The following is a 19,419-nucleotide window of genomic DNA, read 5'->3' on the forward strand; positions in this document are numbered from 1 at the left end:
AAAGGTAAACATGGTCTATTGGTCTGAACAACAGACTAGCAGCTAGGAATCCCTGAATTCTAAATCCAGCTCTGAGAATGACTCCCTCTGTGACTTTAGAAAAATCCCTTAATCTCTGCCACAGTGTGCCCATCTGTAAAACGAGGATAATTAATAACACTTACCTACTTCACAGCTGGGTAGGAGGCAGCAAAGATGAATTAATGTTTGCAAGGCACTCTGAAGAGGAAAGTACTATCTACGTGTTAAACACTGTTAGTTTTCAAGCCTACCCCAGTTAAACTCATATTTCAACACTTGTTTTACATTAGTAACGCAAAAAAGTGGGAAAACGTATGGAAAAATCTGCACCAGGAAAAAATACTTTTTAATGTGATGATCTATTTAACTGTGCATTATTCACTAGAAGATATAGGCAGGGATGCTAGCACTGCCTATTCATAAGATTAAACCAACACTTCCCATGATAAGAGCTTGTTTTTGGTTGCCTATAAGTTTGGTAAACTATAATCATTTGAGCTGAAATTTCACATGCTGGGTGACTGTCAAGATGTTTGATAAATTTTAGCCAAAATGGTTCAGGAATTTCCAAGAATGAGGCTAGAAAAAAATATATATATAGCTTTATCCAAGTGTATAAGTCTTTACAAAAATTGCAGTTCATGCTTGCTCATGGCAAAGTGTGTGCTTCATCCCTTCTCCCTCTCCCCAGTGCTGGTCCACACAGAGAATGACAGCCTGCTACTGCTATCACTTATGCCGTTACCTCAAGTGGCAGAGGTTTGGGGGGTGGATTTAAAGGTTCCAGCTCTGCTGGTGAACTGAAAACTATGTTAAGAGAACTCTATTAAGATTGCAAGTTAGGAAATACCATAATTAAGGTTGCCTGGCCCTGGGCATGTGTGAACAGTGATTTTTCAAAGGCTTAGAACTTCGCAAAATTTGGGTGGATTTAGATGGGGATGGCAAAAGGCACTTCTCTGACACTAAGGCCAGCCCTGTCAAATTTCAAATCCCTGCTCCAAAAGCATAAGGGTGTTACAGCTTCTCAAAGAAGAGATCACTAGAATTGTTTTTAACATGGGCAAACAATACAGGTCCGCCCGGCTTCGTTCTCAGAAACAGCCAAACAAATTTAGCTGAAATTTGCCAAAAGAATTCAGCCTAAGGCAGCATGGAAAATTTTAGCCTACTTTGGCAAAGTTATAAGCAACTGTAAACAGGGGCTTATAGTGGGAATTTTGAGATGACGTTAATAATAAGTGTTACTACATACAAAGACCCATCATAGGATAACATATGCAAAAACATTCAGAAAAAAATAGGACTATAAAGGAAACTGGGCAAATTATTCATAGTGAATAGTTTATTGGATGAACTTCACTTTTTTTGTGTGCAAACAAATTGAACTTTATAAATGCGTTCATTACTTGAAATGGTTCAAACCACTTTGTCAGAACATATTTTAGTGCACGAATTGTTTTCAAACTATTTGATTTGATGATACATTGCACAATTCACTATTTTGTGGTTTGTTATTGGTGTCCTAATTCACATTACAAAAAACAAAATAAAAAAATTAAAAAAGTCCAAATGAATTGTAATATTTGCCTACCCTTTTTTAATAAGTCAATAGAAAAATATAAAAAGTTGATCTATCCTTAAAAATTTATTTAGACCTGGGACTTGATTCAAAGCCCAATGCAGTCAATGACTTCAATGTGCTTTAGATAAGGCATACAACTACAGAATGTGTTTTTAAATTCGGTGATTTTTATATTAAAAAAGGGCTTAAATTTTAGAAGGAAATGCATAAGAAGGAAAAATTTAAAAGAAGCATAAACACTGATAGAAAATGATGATTGCGGAGTGTGGAAGGAGAAAAGAATACAGCAGAATTAGAACTTTGCTAACAGAGCTTGATTGCCCTATAAATCTGTTACGGATTCCCTGAATTTCAATATTGTTTTTAAAATGGGGCAAATGTTCACAGTGCTGTATATGCTTTTAGACACATGAATCAAGTCACATGAAAGATGATGGGCTCCACAGACCTAAAATCCCTGAAATGCTCTGCACTGGTACCCCTTGTTTATGGACATTATTATAAAAAGACTGTTATAATGGACAAATGTGTTGTGCTCTAAAATCCTTGGCTACTACATTTATTTATTTTAGCTAGGTGCATAAAGTGCTAATGAAAGACTTACCTTCTCCCCCTGAGTCTCTTAACATTGTGTCTGCTACAACAACAATTGGTCTTCTCAATATATGTGCTAAGACAAAAACGTGGAATTCTTCTAAACTCTCATACACTGGATCTTCTGAATTATCAACTCTGGAAAACATAGCACAATGACCTCAGCTGATCAGCTTACAAATGAAGATTTTTTTCCCCTCAAGGTTATTAAATAGACAAAAAGAAAGAGGGAAATAAGGTTCTCACATGAACTAGCAATGACACATGGAACCTTTTCTCTTTCAGTCTTCATTTCAAATTCAGGTTAGATTAGTAGTGATTGAAATCTTTACCATCTGATACATTTTGGTAGCCACCAGTTTTATGAGCTTCTCTGCCATGCTCCTAGTGGATGGTCGTCCCTATCACTAAAATTACCATCACCTTTGGCACCCTCTGTAGAGAAGCCAAGGCTGGAAAGTCAAGTGTTCCCCCACACCTCCCAGGTAAAGGTTGAGGCACATTGGTACAGCAGTGTAGGAGGCTGGCACTTCTGTTACCAATGTCATACCTGCCTTGTGGAGAGAGGACTTCAGTCTCTAAACCTGTGCCTCTAAGTCTTTTAGTCAGTATCAAAATACACACAAAAAGAAAATAAAAACAAAGAAAAAAACTAGGGTGTGGGTCGGGAAAAGATGAGGAATCTCCTTCAAATTAATTTTCTTGTCCATTCACTGACCAGCTTTGACATTTGTTTCTGGAGTCATACAAAAAAAAAAAAGCAATGTAAGCAGCTCACATTTAAGACAAGAATTCATGAAAGTCAAAATGCTATACAGGACTACAGAATAAACTATTGAACATCTGACTCTTCCATTTATGGTGACCTTGTAATGAGTCTGATCTAGCTCCTACTGAAGTCAATGGGAGTCTTTCCACTTACTTTCACAGGAGCTAGATCGAGCTCGGAGTACTATTTATAGTTCGGGGACAAAACCTCGTGTGGCACTAGCGGAATAAAACAAATATCAAACTAAGAGCAATTCTTAAGTCAAAATATCTGGTCATTAATGTTTTTGCTTTTACAGACATTTTTTTCCAGTCTGTATTTTGAACATTTAACAATAGTCTAAGTAGCTCTAAAGCTCACCCAGCATCATAATGAGAAAGTAACTTAAAATACTTAAAAAGTAACTTGGAAAGCGTCATGCATGAAAAGAAAGGAATTTAGAAAAACAATGCAAAATTTAACTGGAGGTCAATTTAAGCTCTTGAGCACTTGAAAAGACTTCTACATGTCAGCTTTTTCTCCCTTCATATTTTATATAAAATAAGCTTAATTATAATGACACCAGAAAGAAAGTTATAATACTGTCTCTACATGATGAAAGAGCAGAATGGCCTTTTAGCATCTAGCTGCCCAAGAAAGGGGAGTTATTTGGTAATATTTCACAGTTGTTGATATGACATTTTGTGTCAAAGAAAGAAGATAATTCTGTACATCAGATCATATCCATTACTAGACCAGAGTTCTTAACTTCAAAGGTGGCCAAAATGAACAAATTGCCTACAAAAAGATCTTGGAGGAGACAAGTACGCAGACGATGCTGTTAGCAAATTAGAACGATGTCAATCCTATCTGGGGTGATCTTCAGACAGTTTCTGTTCTATTCATAATCTCATGTCTCAAAGGCACCAGCAATGACACAAAATGGAAAATACCATAACTGCTGGACATCCACTGAAAGAGAGAAATGAGGAATCTAGGTGCCATGTGCATTGCAGTGAAAACCCAGATTAAATTTCCTAATCACTGTTACCCAAGAGGATTATAGAGTACAAAGCTTAGGCAAGCAGCAAAAATTACATCTACAATGCTTGTGACACATAAGGTGAGACTTGTAATTTATAATTGCTCAGACGAGCACCCAGGTCAGTACCTATAAGATTCATACAAGGTCCATATACTGAGAGCTAGTAGGATCAAGTGCCACAAGGACAAAAGTCAACATGACAAATAGAAAGCATTACACCAACATCTACATCTAGAGGGTCATACATATTCCTGAGAATGTCGTTTCAGAAACCTAACAACTTTGTAAAATTACTTTTAAAAAAAGAAAGATTTGTGGTACCAAAAATGAATTAGACTCCCCCCAAATACACATTTTCAAAGATTCTACATTCTTCACATACATGTATATATACATATGTCTGTGTACACAAACACAAATGTTTTCATCGTATTGAGATACCGGGTGGAAAGTATACAGAACACTCAAAAAAATCTGGCATCTAGCAGCCCAGCAGTTGCAGCAGCAAGAACAGGGACACAGTATATTAAAGACTAGGGTCCAGCATCTTCTAGACCTTTAATATGGCCCTAAAATGCCAGTCATCGAATGCCACAGACATCTGGTTTTCCCTTAAATTAGCTTAGAGGATCTGAGCCAAAGCTCACTGAAGTCAATAAAAAGCCTCCCATTGACTTCAGTGAGTTTTCCATCAGGCCTTTAGTTTCTCCAAGACAAAAACTGGAGCTACAAGTGGTCAGCACCTTCGCAAACAAGGCCAAAAAGGTCTTTCATTTGTTGTACACTCTGATTAATCTCTGATCCAGACTTCAAGAACAAACCTATCATATGTTCTATTTTGCAGATAAACTGAGCCCTCTATTTGACTTGGCTGAACTCTGTCTTGGAGGCCATTCAGTCACCACAATAGTAAGAACTACTGAACATTTTATGTAAGTTTGTATTTCCTTCATTAGCAATTTTTCTAGTAGTACAGTATTGTTGTTTTCTCCTCCCTACTAACCCGCATGTCATTAAGTCATTTTGAAGCCTCGCCTTGTGTTATGTCTGGCACATTAGTGGGCAAAGTTGTCAGCAGTGTAGGTAGAAGGAGACAACACAATATGTTAAAAACCTGAAGATAACAGGCAAGAAGGGAGAGAGACAGTCAGACAGAGAAGAAATTATACCCAGCTAATAGATTGTTATTTAAAACATACACAGCATATAGATTCCATGATGAGTAAGACCTATGACAAATCAACATTGGCACTGCAGCCTAGACATTATCCCAAATTAACAGTGGAATGCCCTATGCTTAATATATTTCTTGGTGAGATGGAAAAGTGAACAGTGACACACGTGCCCTTCTTATTATTATGCACAAATAGAACTTTTTGGTTCATATCTTGAAGGATGTAGAATCACAAATCTATGTACAACAGGATTTACTTATTTACAACATTATTTCAAAGCCTCTTTCTGTCCTCATTGATTCATTTTCACTCCAAACGAAAAACATTCCTAAGGTGAAATCCTTGCCCTGCTGAAGTCAATGGGGTGAGTTGGTGAGAAGTTGCATTTACTTCAGTGGGGCCAGGATTTCACCCTAATCTTTTTCAAATATTTGTTCCAGGTTCTTCCATTCCCCTAATAATTCTGTCACCCATCTCTTAACCCTTTTTGTCAATGCTAGATCTTATCTGAGATAGGGTAACTAGAACTGAACACAGTTAATCAGGTGAGTGAACGCTGTACCACTGATGTATATAAAAGCAATATACAAATATTAGCATAATAATTAGAATTTAATACAGTGTAACATGTAAATATAATATGAATAGTAGTATAATATTAGTATAATAATCACTACTATAATAAGCATCATTTATATAATAACATATTTTCAGTACTGTTTTCAATCTTCTTTATATATAGACTGAATTTTTGTTTGTATTTTTACCCACTGCTTCACATAGCTAAAAAGTTTGCATTGATCTATCCACTATGATAACCAGCTCTTTTTCCTGGTTGGTTACATTTAAGTTAGAACCCAGTAATGTGTCTGAGAAATTAAAATTATTATTCTAGTGTGCATTAGCTTGCATTGGCAACACTGCATTTCATCTGCCACCCTACTATCCATTTGCCTAGTTTTGTTCGGTACCTACAAGAAGTCTTCAGTTTTCTCTAGTCTTGACTAACCTACATAATATTTTTGCCTATAAATATTACTGCATCATTGTTCACTTTTCCATTTCACCAAGAAATGTATTAACCAATGCATTTCCTATTACACAGGATACAGCATTCCATTGTTAATCTTTTGTGATGGTGAAAACAGACCCCATATTCAGGATCAATAAAGGTTTTCTGAGTTCAGTCTCTCTGTTCTCTGTCTCTCACATACAAAGGAAAAAAGTAGCACTTCAGTGTTCTATAGTAATGGCCCCAAATGCTACATCTTGCGCGAATGCTTTGGTACAGTTACAGATACACCTCTAGCCCGATATAACACTGTCCTCGGGAGCCAAAAAATCTTACCGCGTTATAGGTGAAACCATGTTATATTGAACTTGCTTTGATTTGCCGGAGTGCTCAGCCCCACCCCCCACAGAGCACTGCTTTACTGCGTTATATGCTAATTCATGTTATATCGGGTCACGTTGTATTGGGGTAGAGGTGTAGCTGCAGAATACTGTCATTTTTTTGAAAATAGGGAATGGTGTGAGTTAAGGAGAGATTTTTCTCTGGCATAAGGGCCATGGTCCAGATTTCTAGCTGACAACTGAATATCTGTCCCTTTTCTGTTTAGCATGCAAAACTTCTATAGATTGTGTAATTCTCTAGAGTAATATTTAAACTGTGTGGGAGGAATTAGCTGAAAAATCTAATCTAGAAGTATAGGAAGTACATGGACAATTCCACTGCATCACTCTTATATTGTACCTTCCATATCTTTTACTGAGACAATTTCTGCACTTCACCCTCCAGTTCTCCTGCGCCTCAGGAACGATAAGCCTACGAGATTTATGTTGTGATCAATATTCAGTTAAATAAATGCCATTTATAGAGCCTTACTTGGAGAAAATGGATTTTTCCTAAGCAATGCTATATCCTCTTGCTTTGGTAAAACACGGAAAAAGTCAGAAAAACCACTGACTAGGAGTCTGTACCTTGTGAAATAAATCAACTGTCTATAGAAAGTGCTGCTGAGACAGCAGCTTTGAAAGTTTTCAGAAAGCAATACAAAGAGTGGAAGTGAACTGAACCTTGAATGCCCTTCTTTAAAAGAACATTTTATAGAAATCTGTGACCGTAAGCGACCATCCAAAAGATACAGACAAATGGGTAGCCAGAAGCAATGGTTCACTGTTTGTCTATTCTTCACGTCTCACTGAAGAGGTTTCTTTCCTTATTACAGACTTTTTGAGAAAACTGAAGCAAAAAACAAATCTCCAAGGTGAGGATATATATAGTGGCTGCATATTTTAATTTTTTTTTTTGAGAATTTAGAGAAATAATTTATATCACAATACAAAAGAAAGAGAAAGAAATATATCAAACTAATTCACATAAATTAGATCTATTTTTTCAAATGCATATTTTCAATTTTTTAAGCAATATACGTTTGCTTAATTAGCAGATTATTTCTTATCTTTCAGTGATATGGAAACTTGAACACACATTAAAGTGTAAGAGGGGAATCAGAATTATCCTCTCTGTACTATGAATTATATTATCATCTAGTTCATATATTTTGACAGGATAGTGCACTTTCCTCCTGATGGAACTCAACATGCTTTACAAGAACATTCACACAGCCACAAAGAAATTCAGCCACCGCTGGGATGAAGGTGCACAAGGACCTCAGGTAGGGAAGGTAGCAACACAAGATGCTAGTTGGTAGAGATTGGGGGGGAAAAATCAAAACACATTTTTAATGAAAGTTTTTGCAAATGTTTCATTTTTTTCATCAAAAAATTTAATGGCAATTTCAATTGTCAGATCAGTAGAGATCCAAAGACTTTTCCTTCTACTTCTGAATTTTGAGGGTCTCCTTCATCCATATACCAACCCCATGCACATATCCTGTGACTGTAAAGGCTGCCCTTTCCCTCAAAAATTATAACACCATTCTATAATCACCTTCCATAAGGGACAGATGTGATGTGTGCACTATGCAATACTGCTGTTGCTATTACTCCTAATACTTGGGTAAGGGAACTCTAGGGAAAAAACATGATGCAGCAGGAAGTGGTGCTGGCTACTCAGGAAGTAGCAACCCTTGCTTTGTGTTAGTATTGAACCAATGATTCAGCATGTGGTTAGTAGTGGACTCAGAGACCTTAGGCTGCTGAATGTGTTTTCTTTTGGATGAGACAACAAAGAAGTGCTTAGTATCTGGTGGCAATCAAAGATCCCAGGGACACCTCAGAAGACTCAGCAGATAAACACTGATTTCCTGATCAAGTAATAATTTGGATATATTCTTTCTACCTAAAATTCCCTCATCAACTTCATGCTATGGCATTTTTCTTCAATTCCTGTCCTAAACTGTTGATTAGCAGCTCTATGAGCTCTTAATGAGTGGGTGCACATTATTCTAGAGGGATTGCATTTCCGAAGTAGGTGAAATGTTCCCTGTATAGATGACATTTGTGAAGCATTTTACTATCTTTTAGGATGAAAGGATCTAGAAATGTAAGAAATATTTTAATATTTAAGATTAAATCAATAAAAGTCACTTTTTACTTCACAGTTTACCTTGCAATAGTGGTGCGATTCCCAGTCTACTGTGATTGCTAATTAAACTGTGAAAATTGAAGGAGGTTGAAAGGGAAAGTGAATATTGCTGAGAAGTTATTTGTTCCCAGTGTATATAATTTAACAGATCCCAGTTCACATAATTTCCCATTATTCATTTTCTCCAAACTGTCTATCTCTTTGTCTCTCCCAGAAGATTATTTTAAACCTGCTTCAGTATTTCTTAGGCTGACCTCACACTTTAATTCAGTGAATTTGGATATTGTTTCCAAAGAGTGAATGAGTATTTGGACTTGGATGACAAAGGCTAAAAAATATACTAGATCTTTTCTTTTATACTGTTTTTTTTTTTTTTTTTTTTACATCTTAACGTAGAAACACCAGAAAGCTTGGAGCAAAATGAAACAAGTGCACGCGGAGATTCCTCTCATAATTGAATGAGGCAAAATGACCAAAAAGATCACAGTGTTACACTCTGAAGACAGTACTGTGTTAGGATTCAAGTCAAGAACATACTCCAGTATGACCTCTTATTACAGGGTGAGATGGAAAAGAGAAAGGGCAATAACAAATACCAGAAGAACCATAAAAGCATGTTCTAAATCTGAGAGGTTTTACACAGCTAGGATGAAATCATGTTGTGGGAAACCCAAAATGTTGTGGGAACTGGTAGATTGATGTGGGGGTGGAGTGAAAAAGTGAACAACCATGGAGGTAGACTCTCTACTCTTTGTTTGACAAGGAAATTTATGGGTGTGTGTAGCCAATGGATCTCCAAATTGTGTCAATTCATTGGCTACTAATCTCACATGAGGTTGTGGGAATGTTGTGGGCTATTAGTAATGGCTGCAATCAATTGTATAGCTGCCCCTTGCCTGACATCCAGGTTGTGGAGGCAGGAGAAAGAAAATGGATTATATTAATAATTAATAATCATTATTATTATTATTAATTTGTCTTGTGGGAGCACCTATGGGCCCCATTTGTGGAGCAGGACCCCATTGTGCTCGATAGAATATAAACATAGAACAAAAGACAGAATCTGCCCCACAGAGTTTACAATCTCCATACTGGTCACTTTGGTCCACTAAGCAAAAGCCCATTTCCCGGTACGGTTGGTGCTGAAGACATGGACTTCAGCCATAATTCCTGTTAGTATTAAAGGGAGTTAAATGCATTAATCTCCATGTGTAAAGGAGAGAACAGACCACAGACAATAGTGTCACTGAATGTCCTAACAGAAGTTTCACGGGTGATCTAAGAACACAAGGAAATCTAACAAAAATGATTTTGAACTGGTAATAGGGTCTGTTCCACAACTATCTGTAGTAAAATGAGTCAATGAAACACAAACCCTTGGTATCAGGGCCCGGTATGAGGCCTGAAGCCTGAACTAGAGTAATAGTCAAGACATTGTTAAGCAAAGCTGGGCTGCGAGCCAGAGGCAGGTCCCGCTCACAGAAGTTGGCAAGAGGAGAGCTGTTAGAAGTATGTATTAATCACCAATAAAATGAACATGGGCCAAGCCGGCACCAGAACAGCTGGGTACGAACACATCCTGCACATCGCACGCAGATAAAGAACAGGCAGACCTAGCCTAAAGACAGTATAAAAGGACAATATGATAGATAGACAATACGATGAATAGACAATATGAAAGAACAATACGATGGATAAACAGTATGATGGATGGATAGTTTGTTCAAACCAACCTGTGTCAAGAGAAAGGCAACCCCCTAATAGAGGGGATGTACCTCAGTACGTTCAATGACGCGTAACCTGTTTGTACCTGTGTATAAGAATGCATCCCTGAGTGGACGTCTTTGTCCAGCCTAGGGGGCAGTGGAAAGTCCCGCCACTGACTGAGCTGTGTCCATTCGTAGTATGTCCTGTAGAGTCTATAGGAAACTATTACTGTGCTTTGTTTGACAATAAACCTGGCCTGGATCCCTTCATACCTTATTAGAGTCTGTGGTCACTGGGGGTTCTCTCGGGGTCTGCTGTGTCAGCAATCCAGAGAGCCGGGGCAGCACGCAGAGGGAACACACGCACGCAGACGACTGATGATAACATTGAATAGAGCAGAGCACCACACCGGTAGCATCTGACGACACTATCAATGTGTTGCATGCTATATAGAGCTCAGAAGTCAAAATCACGTGGAAATAACATGCAGTGCAGGAACCTTATTATGATTAAATATGCCACCGTTTTAATATTGCTCTCACAATTCATGTTGTTTTTACAATGAGATTAGCTAGTCTGCAAAAGACATCTGTCGGTTGGATGAAGTGCCAAAAATAAATGCATCTATTTACACAAAAAGGTACTTAGATCCCATGGTAACAGGTGCATTATAGCAACCTGAATATCATCAAACAAATCAGAATCCAGTTCTGAGCCCACAATTGGGCTGGAGTTGGAGATTATTATTTTAAATGATCTATTATTATTATTATAAGTGGTCTTGCAGTAGCACCTGGAAGTCCCAGCTCAGGATCCCATTGTGCTAAGCACTGAACAAACACAGAACAAAGAGACAGCTCCTGCCCCAAAATGCTAACAAATACATAAAACAAACTTTTAGCACACTAAGAGCTCGAGTATGTTTTCAATATACAATGACCACATTTACCACATTGTAAACTTTTATGGAATCTGTGGAAGCATTTCCAAAATGATGAGATGTAAATGAACTTTCTAAATTCTAGCAGTACCAGCTAAATATTCCTTTATTTCCCCCTCAGTATTCTGGATGAATCTACAAAGATCACCAGCTACCGTTTGCACTGGATATAAGTATTTTTATCGCTATTCTTTCCTCCGAATCTGTGTTAGAGGTTACATATGCTCCCGAAAAGCCAGTTCAGAAGGAATTAGTGTGACATCATAAGTTTCTCAAAGGCAAGGAATATTCTTCTCTGGATAAGGAGGAGATCTTTTCTCTTTTAATGTGCCTAGAATTTCCCATCAAACTTTAGGGTCACATATTTCTGGTTTTTACTCATGTGTACACTAGGACTGTTTCCACTTGTTTCATGGAAACAGAAAGTCACAAAAGAAAAAAACTTCTTTGAAGTCTAGATAGCATACATCACATATCTGTGGGAATATCAGGACTCAACACGCGTGGCTCAAATTCATGCTATGGTCTGATTTTGACAGAGTGATAGTAAGATTGCCATATACAGTACCTGAACTACCATACAACCCATTGTCAGAAAATGACTTCACCATAAAACCCTGAGGATAGATGCACTAGACTTGTACTACTATTTTAGGTCAAATTTCTTCCAGTTTTAATCTGATTTTAACTTAACACAAGATAGAATTTTGTAATAGAACAAGAAGAGAAAAATTTACAAACAGCTCAGTGTGAACAAGTAGCATTAACAGAGAAAGAAACAAACATCTAATCAGTCTATAAGCTATTGACACATGCTGCATGCTATAAAACTGTGAAGAGCAGCACGTATTCTTCACTCACGACTCCCTCTTGCTTTGGCACCCACTCGCTCATTTCTTTCCAGAGGAAACCTGAATCATGAGCTTATCAGAGTGATTCAGATACACATTTTAATATTAATTTTCATAATATTATATTTGTCAGGAGAGAATAATTGAATATTGGGGGGGGGCATTGCACTAGGAGGTGCAGTCCAAATATTGTAACCTTGCCAAAGTCCTGGCATTTTGCATCCCCTCCGAAAACATTTACACAAAATCTTCGCACCTAATTCAGGGAGTGTCAGTAGAATGAAAATGTATGAAGAGCAGACTAAAGTGGAAGGGCTGGTATTACATAAACCTCAGAATCACAGAACGTATCTAGTCCATCTCCCTACCAGTGTAGCTTGTTCCCTTCAGGACATACGCTAGTATTTTATCTACTCCATTTATAAGTGTACCAAGCAATGGGGGTGTCACTTTCCTTTTGCATCTATTCAATCGGTCAGAAAGCTTTTCCTCATATTCCATTTACATTTTCTCACTCTTAATTTCCTCTCATTATTCCTTACTAAATTCCTCTACCTCCTTGGTGTTTACTGCCTTCCAATATTTGCAGACTGTTATGTCTCTTCTATAATCATTGCTTAGCTGAAAAGGACCTTAGGAGATTCATTGGTACTAGGACAACATGACAGAGGTATTTAGCTCTTTGTCTCTTTCCTCATAAGACAATATTGCCAGTCTCCTAATCCTTTTTGTTATTCTTTTCTCAGCTCCCTCCAGGAGTCAATATCTCCCAGGTGATGAAGTCCCTAGATGTGAATGCAATAGTGGAGGAGCAGTTGCACTAGAGCTGCGTAGAGAGGGACTGTGACCTCCTTGGCCAATTGATAGGTCTCTATATATGATCAAAATTCCACTGTCCTTTTCCCCCCTTCAATATCACATCACTACGTCTCTTCAAAATTTATATTCACAATCCCATTCATGATGTTCAGATTTCTCTCTCCTGTTATTTGCCCCTGTGACAAATCTGGAAATGTTGGTAATATTTTTATGATTCCTATGCACGCCTCAGTATTCCTCTGGGCTTTGCATTGCTATGCACTGAGCATAGAGGGAAGGGATGAGGTGGTGACTCAGCAGCCTGGTTGGAAACCAGAATCATTAACAAGCTGAATAAAGTCTAAACATTGAATGGAGGCGTTGAAGAGACAAATGGAAACCCCAGTGGCCACGACATCCACACCTAACAACAAACACTTAAGAGGAAGGAGATTTCTTTCTCCTTACCTCTGCAAGGAAGCTGAGCAAAGGCCTCCAGCATGAGAACAAAGGGGAAAGGTGTCAGGTGGCTGTGTTAAGAGCTGAGCTCACAGAGACACAGCACATACGCGCGCGCGCACACACGGAAAAAGGGACAGAGAGACAGGGCCAAAATTCTACAGCAGCTTGGCTGTGTAGAGCCCTGACATTGGCCAGGCTGAGCTCCGTCTTAACCTTTGTTACTCCACGCTAACCTGAGGACTTTCAGATTCTGTATGCCAGCTGACTAATAAATTATCTTGTTTTGAAAAAGCTGCCTGCTGTTGCTGCAAATACTTCCCGGGAGCATTGTGCCCTAAACGAGTAAAGGACAAGCCTCCCAGAGGAGTCTGGCTCTGCTGGACTTGCTGCTGGGAGCCACAAAGGGTTCACTGGCAGCTGAAGTCTCAGCTTTGGAGTCTTGCCCCTAAGGAGCCGAGGGACTGGTTACAGGCTAGGGCACAGAGCAGAGCCACGGATCTGTGACAGCCCCCAGCTTGCACATTCAGTCTTGTTTTGTCATGGCCAGCACACTTCTCCAAGGTCTCCAGGCCACATGGTATTGTTTCTGGGTCATTACTGTGTTCAGATCTCCTCCTCATTACCAGCAGCCATGAATTTCATGATTTGGCTGAAGATTAATGAAGATTCTGAAAAATACTTAGGCCTAACAAGAATCCATGTAGTACTCAATTAGCCACGTCCTCTCAGCCGGATACATTTCCATTCATCATTACATTTTATTTAAGGTCCTTCAATTAATTTTCAGTCCATATTCCTGTGCTTATGTCCAAGCTAATTAAAGGTAGTTGAGAGTAAACTTTTGAATGATAATGTATCAAATATTTCACTAAAATGCAGATACTATATATTATATCAGATGCTTTAACTTCACTCACTATTTTTATAATTCTATAAAATTTTGTCTGGCAAGATATTTCTTCATGAAATCATATTACTTATTGTTCTTTATACCATAGCTCACTAGCACCTTATCCTGAGAGGTGTGCTAAGAACTCTCAACTACCATTAACTTCAATGGGTGTTGAGGGCACTCAGCAACCGCACAGCATATGGCCCTCAGACTTGGCACCTGCGCTGCACTGCAGTTACTTTATGACAAATTGCAGGTGCAAAGTGGTCCTACAGCCAGCACTGTCCTGGGAGGATCATCCAGTGTAATGGCTCCTACACCAGTCCACCCCTGTTGCCAGCATAAGGGGCATGGCTGCTGATAAGAAGGCATCTGCACGGCTTCTTAATGCTCTCCTGATTCCAGGCTGCCATATTGGTCTCTGGGGATCACTGACTGCTGGCATTACTTTGTTCAGCCTTCAGATTGCGCTAAATTATGCCAGGGAAGTGGTCTTGCTTGCAGCTGGCTATGAATCAGAGGAGTTAAATGGCAACCTTTGTCCACTCCCCCCTCCCCTAAACTCTATTATGTGTTCCTCAGTCTTGGCCGAGGATCTGTGTCAAGCGGTTTAGGGACTATGTAGAAATGACGACAAATTTACCCACAGGAACCAGCAAATTTTTTTTTTCTACAATTCTTCCAAAATGGAGTCCTTGGTGAGATCTACGTCATGCACCCAACCTCCCATCTGAAATCTATAAACCAGAGTATGATCTTGCACTAAAGACTTCAGCCCAGCCATAACTGCGAACTGAAAGACATCTTCTGACTCACAGCAACACCCCACTAATCAATATCCTGATCCTGAAAAGACTCTTACATCTGCATGGGACTACAACGGGACTATACAACTCAGTTTCAATAGGACTATAATCCATGGGTACATCATTGCCTGGTTTGGATCCAAATTTCCATCCTCCAAAGAGAGAGCTTCTTCTACTACATCTTATTCCTAACATTACAAAGATTGTAATAGCTTTGGAGCCATAGCTGCATTTGAACAGAACCTAGTGCAGTGGGGCTCCAATATGAGTGAGGCCTCCGATACAACTAATATTACTGTCACTAATATAGATCATGAAGTTCATGTATTCTTTGAGAATATCCAGTGTATAATTTTCTGAGGAAACTGATCGTTTTACACATTTTACTTCTAGCAAAATACAAGACTTCTAATACAAATTTCAGTAGTGCCTAGGAAATACAATATAGCACTAAAATATCTATTCCCTCTGAAGCTATTTTATCTAATCTCCCATTGGCATTTGCTCTCCAAATACCAAGGGACAGAAAGAAACTCATATGTATGAATTACAGAACTAATCTGACCAATGAAAGAAAATGTAAAAATATCAAAAGGTCATTGTGATCACTCCCCATTTAACAGTTAAAAAATGATTGAATACTTAGGCCATTCTCAGGGTAATGTGCCTGTTTGCAGAAGCATTACCAGACTGGCCTTCTCAGGAACATGACAGAGGGACATCCAAATGATCTTTCCACTGTGTAAACCCCGATTCTTTTACTCATAGACAACACACTCGACACCAAATTTCTTTTAAGATGCATTTATTTTACACGTTTTTTGTTTAATTCCTCATGATTACTAAATTCTTTGGTATTCTGAGTTAAGTCTCTATCATGTCCATCAATGGTGATTTTTTTTTAAACAAATCACTTAGCTTTTTGTATTTTTCAACCAAAACTGGAAAATGTCTTGTATGACATCAATCACGGTAAATTTAAATCTAGAACATGCTGAGTTGCTTTAAACTGCATCTGATATGGCTAGGTGTGCCAGGTGTGTGAGAGCACAGGGGTGGGAGGTAAACATAATTCCTGATCAGCAAGAGTATTGGAGGTTTTAATAGCTTGGATTGTTACTTAGCATTTCACAGAGTCTTCATCACACACACGCGCGCGATTACAAAGGAGGCAACTTCCCAAATTAAACAAGACGAGATGGACTGTAGCAAAGTGACCTCTCTATCTTGTTGTCTTGCCAATGAGATAATTCCCCTTAAGTCTTTTTTAAATGACCAGAATAATATGACATACTTATACAAGAATTTGGAAAGGAGGTTGGGGAAGGACGAGATGTTTATCATATTCTCCAAAATAAAGAACATGAGTTGACTCTACATAAAACACTTATGCTAACCTACACTTTTAAACACTCCTTTGTTTTCTCTTCAACATCAACAAAAGTTAAAAAAAATTGTTTTTAAACTCACAACTTGCTACTACTCATACTGACAATACCCTGGTTAAGTGGCTGTGTGTGTGATCCTGTCACCCTGGAGGATGCAAGAATTCCCTGCAGTGATGTTTGAATGATTCTTACTCAGTCTGACATACAGTATCTGTGTATTTTATGTCTAAAATGCTGGGAACTTCTTCATGAGTGTCACATTCTTGAGATCAGTAAATATGTGGACACATTTTATAGATTTGCTTTTAAACTGTTTTTCAATAAATCATCAACTAAACTTTAGGCCACAAAACAAACCAACATGATCTTCATGATTTTCTGATTTAATGCCTCAATTAAAAAAAAAGGTAATTATTTACTACAGTAATTAAGAATTTTGTGTAAACAAGTGGATGAGAAAAATTCTCTGAAAATAAGACATGACCTTAAGCTTTTCTCAAAAATCAGACTGCCACATTTTCATATTAAAAAAAAAGATTGGTTCACGTCCCTGTTTTGTCTGGAACTAGAAGTGCTGAAAAATCATAAAAAATGCTTGGACCCTGAATTTAAAAAAAAATGTGCACATGTGAAATGATGGAATGGAAAAATGGCTGCTGTTCTGGATTGAGATGGGTGTTCACACTGAGTATGAGGTCTGTTAAAGCTACTCAAATAGATCACTTGTGTATTCTTTCCTGGTGATGGACTTATCATGGCTCCTAAAATTGGTGACTATTAGGAACCTAGACACCAATGAAGCCTTTATTCAGATTTACACAGAAGGAAGTGGAGATGCAGGAAATGCAGCACAGTTAGGGTGACCAGACAGCAAGTGTGAAAAATTGGGACGGGGGTGGGTGGTAATAAGAGCCTATATGAGAAAAAGACCCCCAAATTGGGACTGTTCCTATAAACAAATCAGAGCAACACTAAGGCCTGGTCTACACTACGCGTTTAAACCGGTTTTAGGAGCGTTAAACCGATTTAACGCCACACCCGTCCACACTAAGAGGCCCTTTATATCGATATAAAGGGCTCTTTAAACCGGTTTCTGTACTCCTCCCTAACGAGAGGAGTAGCACTAATATCGGTATTACCATATCGGATTAGGGTTAGTGAGGCCGCAAATCAACGGTATTGGCCTCCGGGCGGTATCCCACAGTGCACCACTGACCGCTCTGGACAGCAATCTGAACTCGGATGCAGTGGCCAGGTAGACAGGAAAAGCCCCGCGAACTTTTGAATATCATTTCCTGTTTGCCCAGCATGGAGCTCTGATCAGCATGGGTGGTGATGCAGTCTGAAATCAAAATCCAAAAAGAGCTTCAGCATGGACCGTATGGATGTGATCACTGTATGGGCAGGCAAATCTGTTCTATCAGAGCTCCGTTACAGAAGACGAAATTCCAAAGCATTTTTAAAAAATCTCCAGACAGAGGCCATAGCAGTGACTCAGCACACTGCTGCGTGACAAGTGTAACGGAAAGCCAAAGAATCAAATGGACGCTCATGGAGGGGGGGGGGACTGAGGACTCCAGCTATCCCACAGTTCCTGCAGTCTCTGAAAAGCATTTGCATTCTTGGCTGAGCTCCAAATGCCTGTAGGGTCAAACACATTGTCCATGGTGGTTCAGGGCATAGCTCGTCAATTTACCCCCACCCCCACCCCCAGAAGTAAAAGGGAAAAACATCATCTCTTGACTCTTTTAAATGTCACCCTCCTGAATGCTGCTGGTAGACGCGATGCTGCGGCACTCAATTGCAGTATCCTCTTTCCCCCTCACTGGTGGCAGATGGTGCAATATGACTGGTATCTGTCCTCATCATCAGTCCGTGAGTGCTCCTGGCTGGCCTCAGGTGAGGTCGGCCAGGGGCGCCTGGGTAAAAAACTCCTGATCATTCCCAATAGATGGTACAGAACGGCTGGTAACCATCTTCATCGTAGCAATAGGGGGCTGAGCTCCATCAGCCCCCGCCCTTCATGTGTAAAGAAAAGATTCTGTACTGCCTGGACTATCATAGCAGCGGGATGCTGGGCTCCTCTCCCCCACACTGCTTAATGTCCTGTCTGGACTATCATAGCAGCTGGAGGCTGCCTTCCTCTCATTTTATCTCACTAACAAGTCACTGTTTCTTATTCCTGCATTCTTTATTACTTCATCACACAAATGGGGGGACACTGCAATGGTAGCCCAGGAAGGCTGGGGGAGGAGGGAATCAACAGGTGGGGTTGTTGCAGGGGCACCCCCTGTGAATGGCATGCAGCTCATCATTTCTGCGGGATCTGACAAGGAGCGGCTGTGCTCTCTGGTTCTCTGGTACACTGGTTCTCTAGTACACTTGCCCCATATTCTAGGCAGGACTGATTCTATTTTTAGATACCATAAAGGAGGGATTGACTCGGGGAGTCATTCCCATTTTTGTCTTTTGTGCCCCCGGCCGATCTCAGCCAGGGGCATCCATGATAGCAGCAGACGGTACAGAGCGACTGATAACCATCATCTCATTGCCAATTTACAATGGCAGACGGTGCAATATGACTGGTAACCGTCTCTGCTATCTTGCAAAGGCAAATGAATGCTGCTGTGTAGCGCTGCTGAATCGCCTCTGTCAGCGGCATCCAGTACACATACGGTGACAGTGACAAACGGCAAAACAGGCTCCACGGTTGCCATGCTATGGCGTCTGCCAGGGCAATCTAGGGAAAAAGGGCGTGAAATGATTGTCTGCCGTTGCTTTCCCAGAGGAAGGAGTGACTGACGACATTTACCCAGAACCACCCGCGACAATGATTTTTGCCCCATCAGGCATTGGG

General features: G+C 39.5%; 1 protein-coding gene across 18 annotated transcripts in view; it reads right to left on the reverse strand.

The window, feature by feature from the left end:
* The window catches only part of OTUD7A (OTU deubiquitinase 7A), a 310,046-nt gene that overhangs the window by 25,032 nt on the left and 265,595 nt on the right, over positions 1 to 19,419 (reverse strand). For all 18 annotated transcript variants that reach the window (XR_005585578.1, XR_005585579.1, XM_039492114.1 and 15 more), the window contains one exon: positions 2,211 to 2,338. Coding sequence is in view for 16 of the 18 variants with exons in the window: in XM_039492114.1 (XP_039348048.1) it covers positions 2,211 to 2,338 (128 nt within the window). In the remaining 2 variants the exon portion in view is untranslated. The remainder of the gene's footprint in view (positions 1 to 2,210; positions 2,339 to 19,419) is intronic.

This window comes from Mauremys reevesii, linkage group 10 (genome assembly GCF_016161935.1).
Source record: "Mauremys reevesii isolate NIE-2019 linkage group 10, ASM1616193v1, whole genome shotgun sequence".
Classification (NCBI taxonomy): Eukaryota; Metazoa; Chordata; order Testudines; family Geoemydidae; genus Mauremys; species Mauremys reevesii.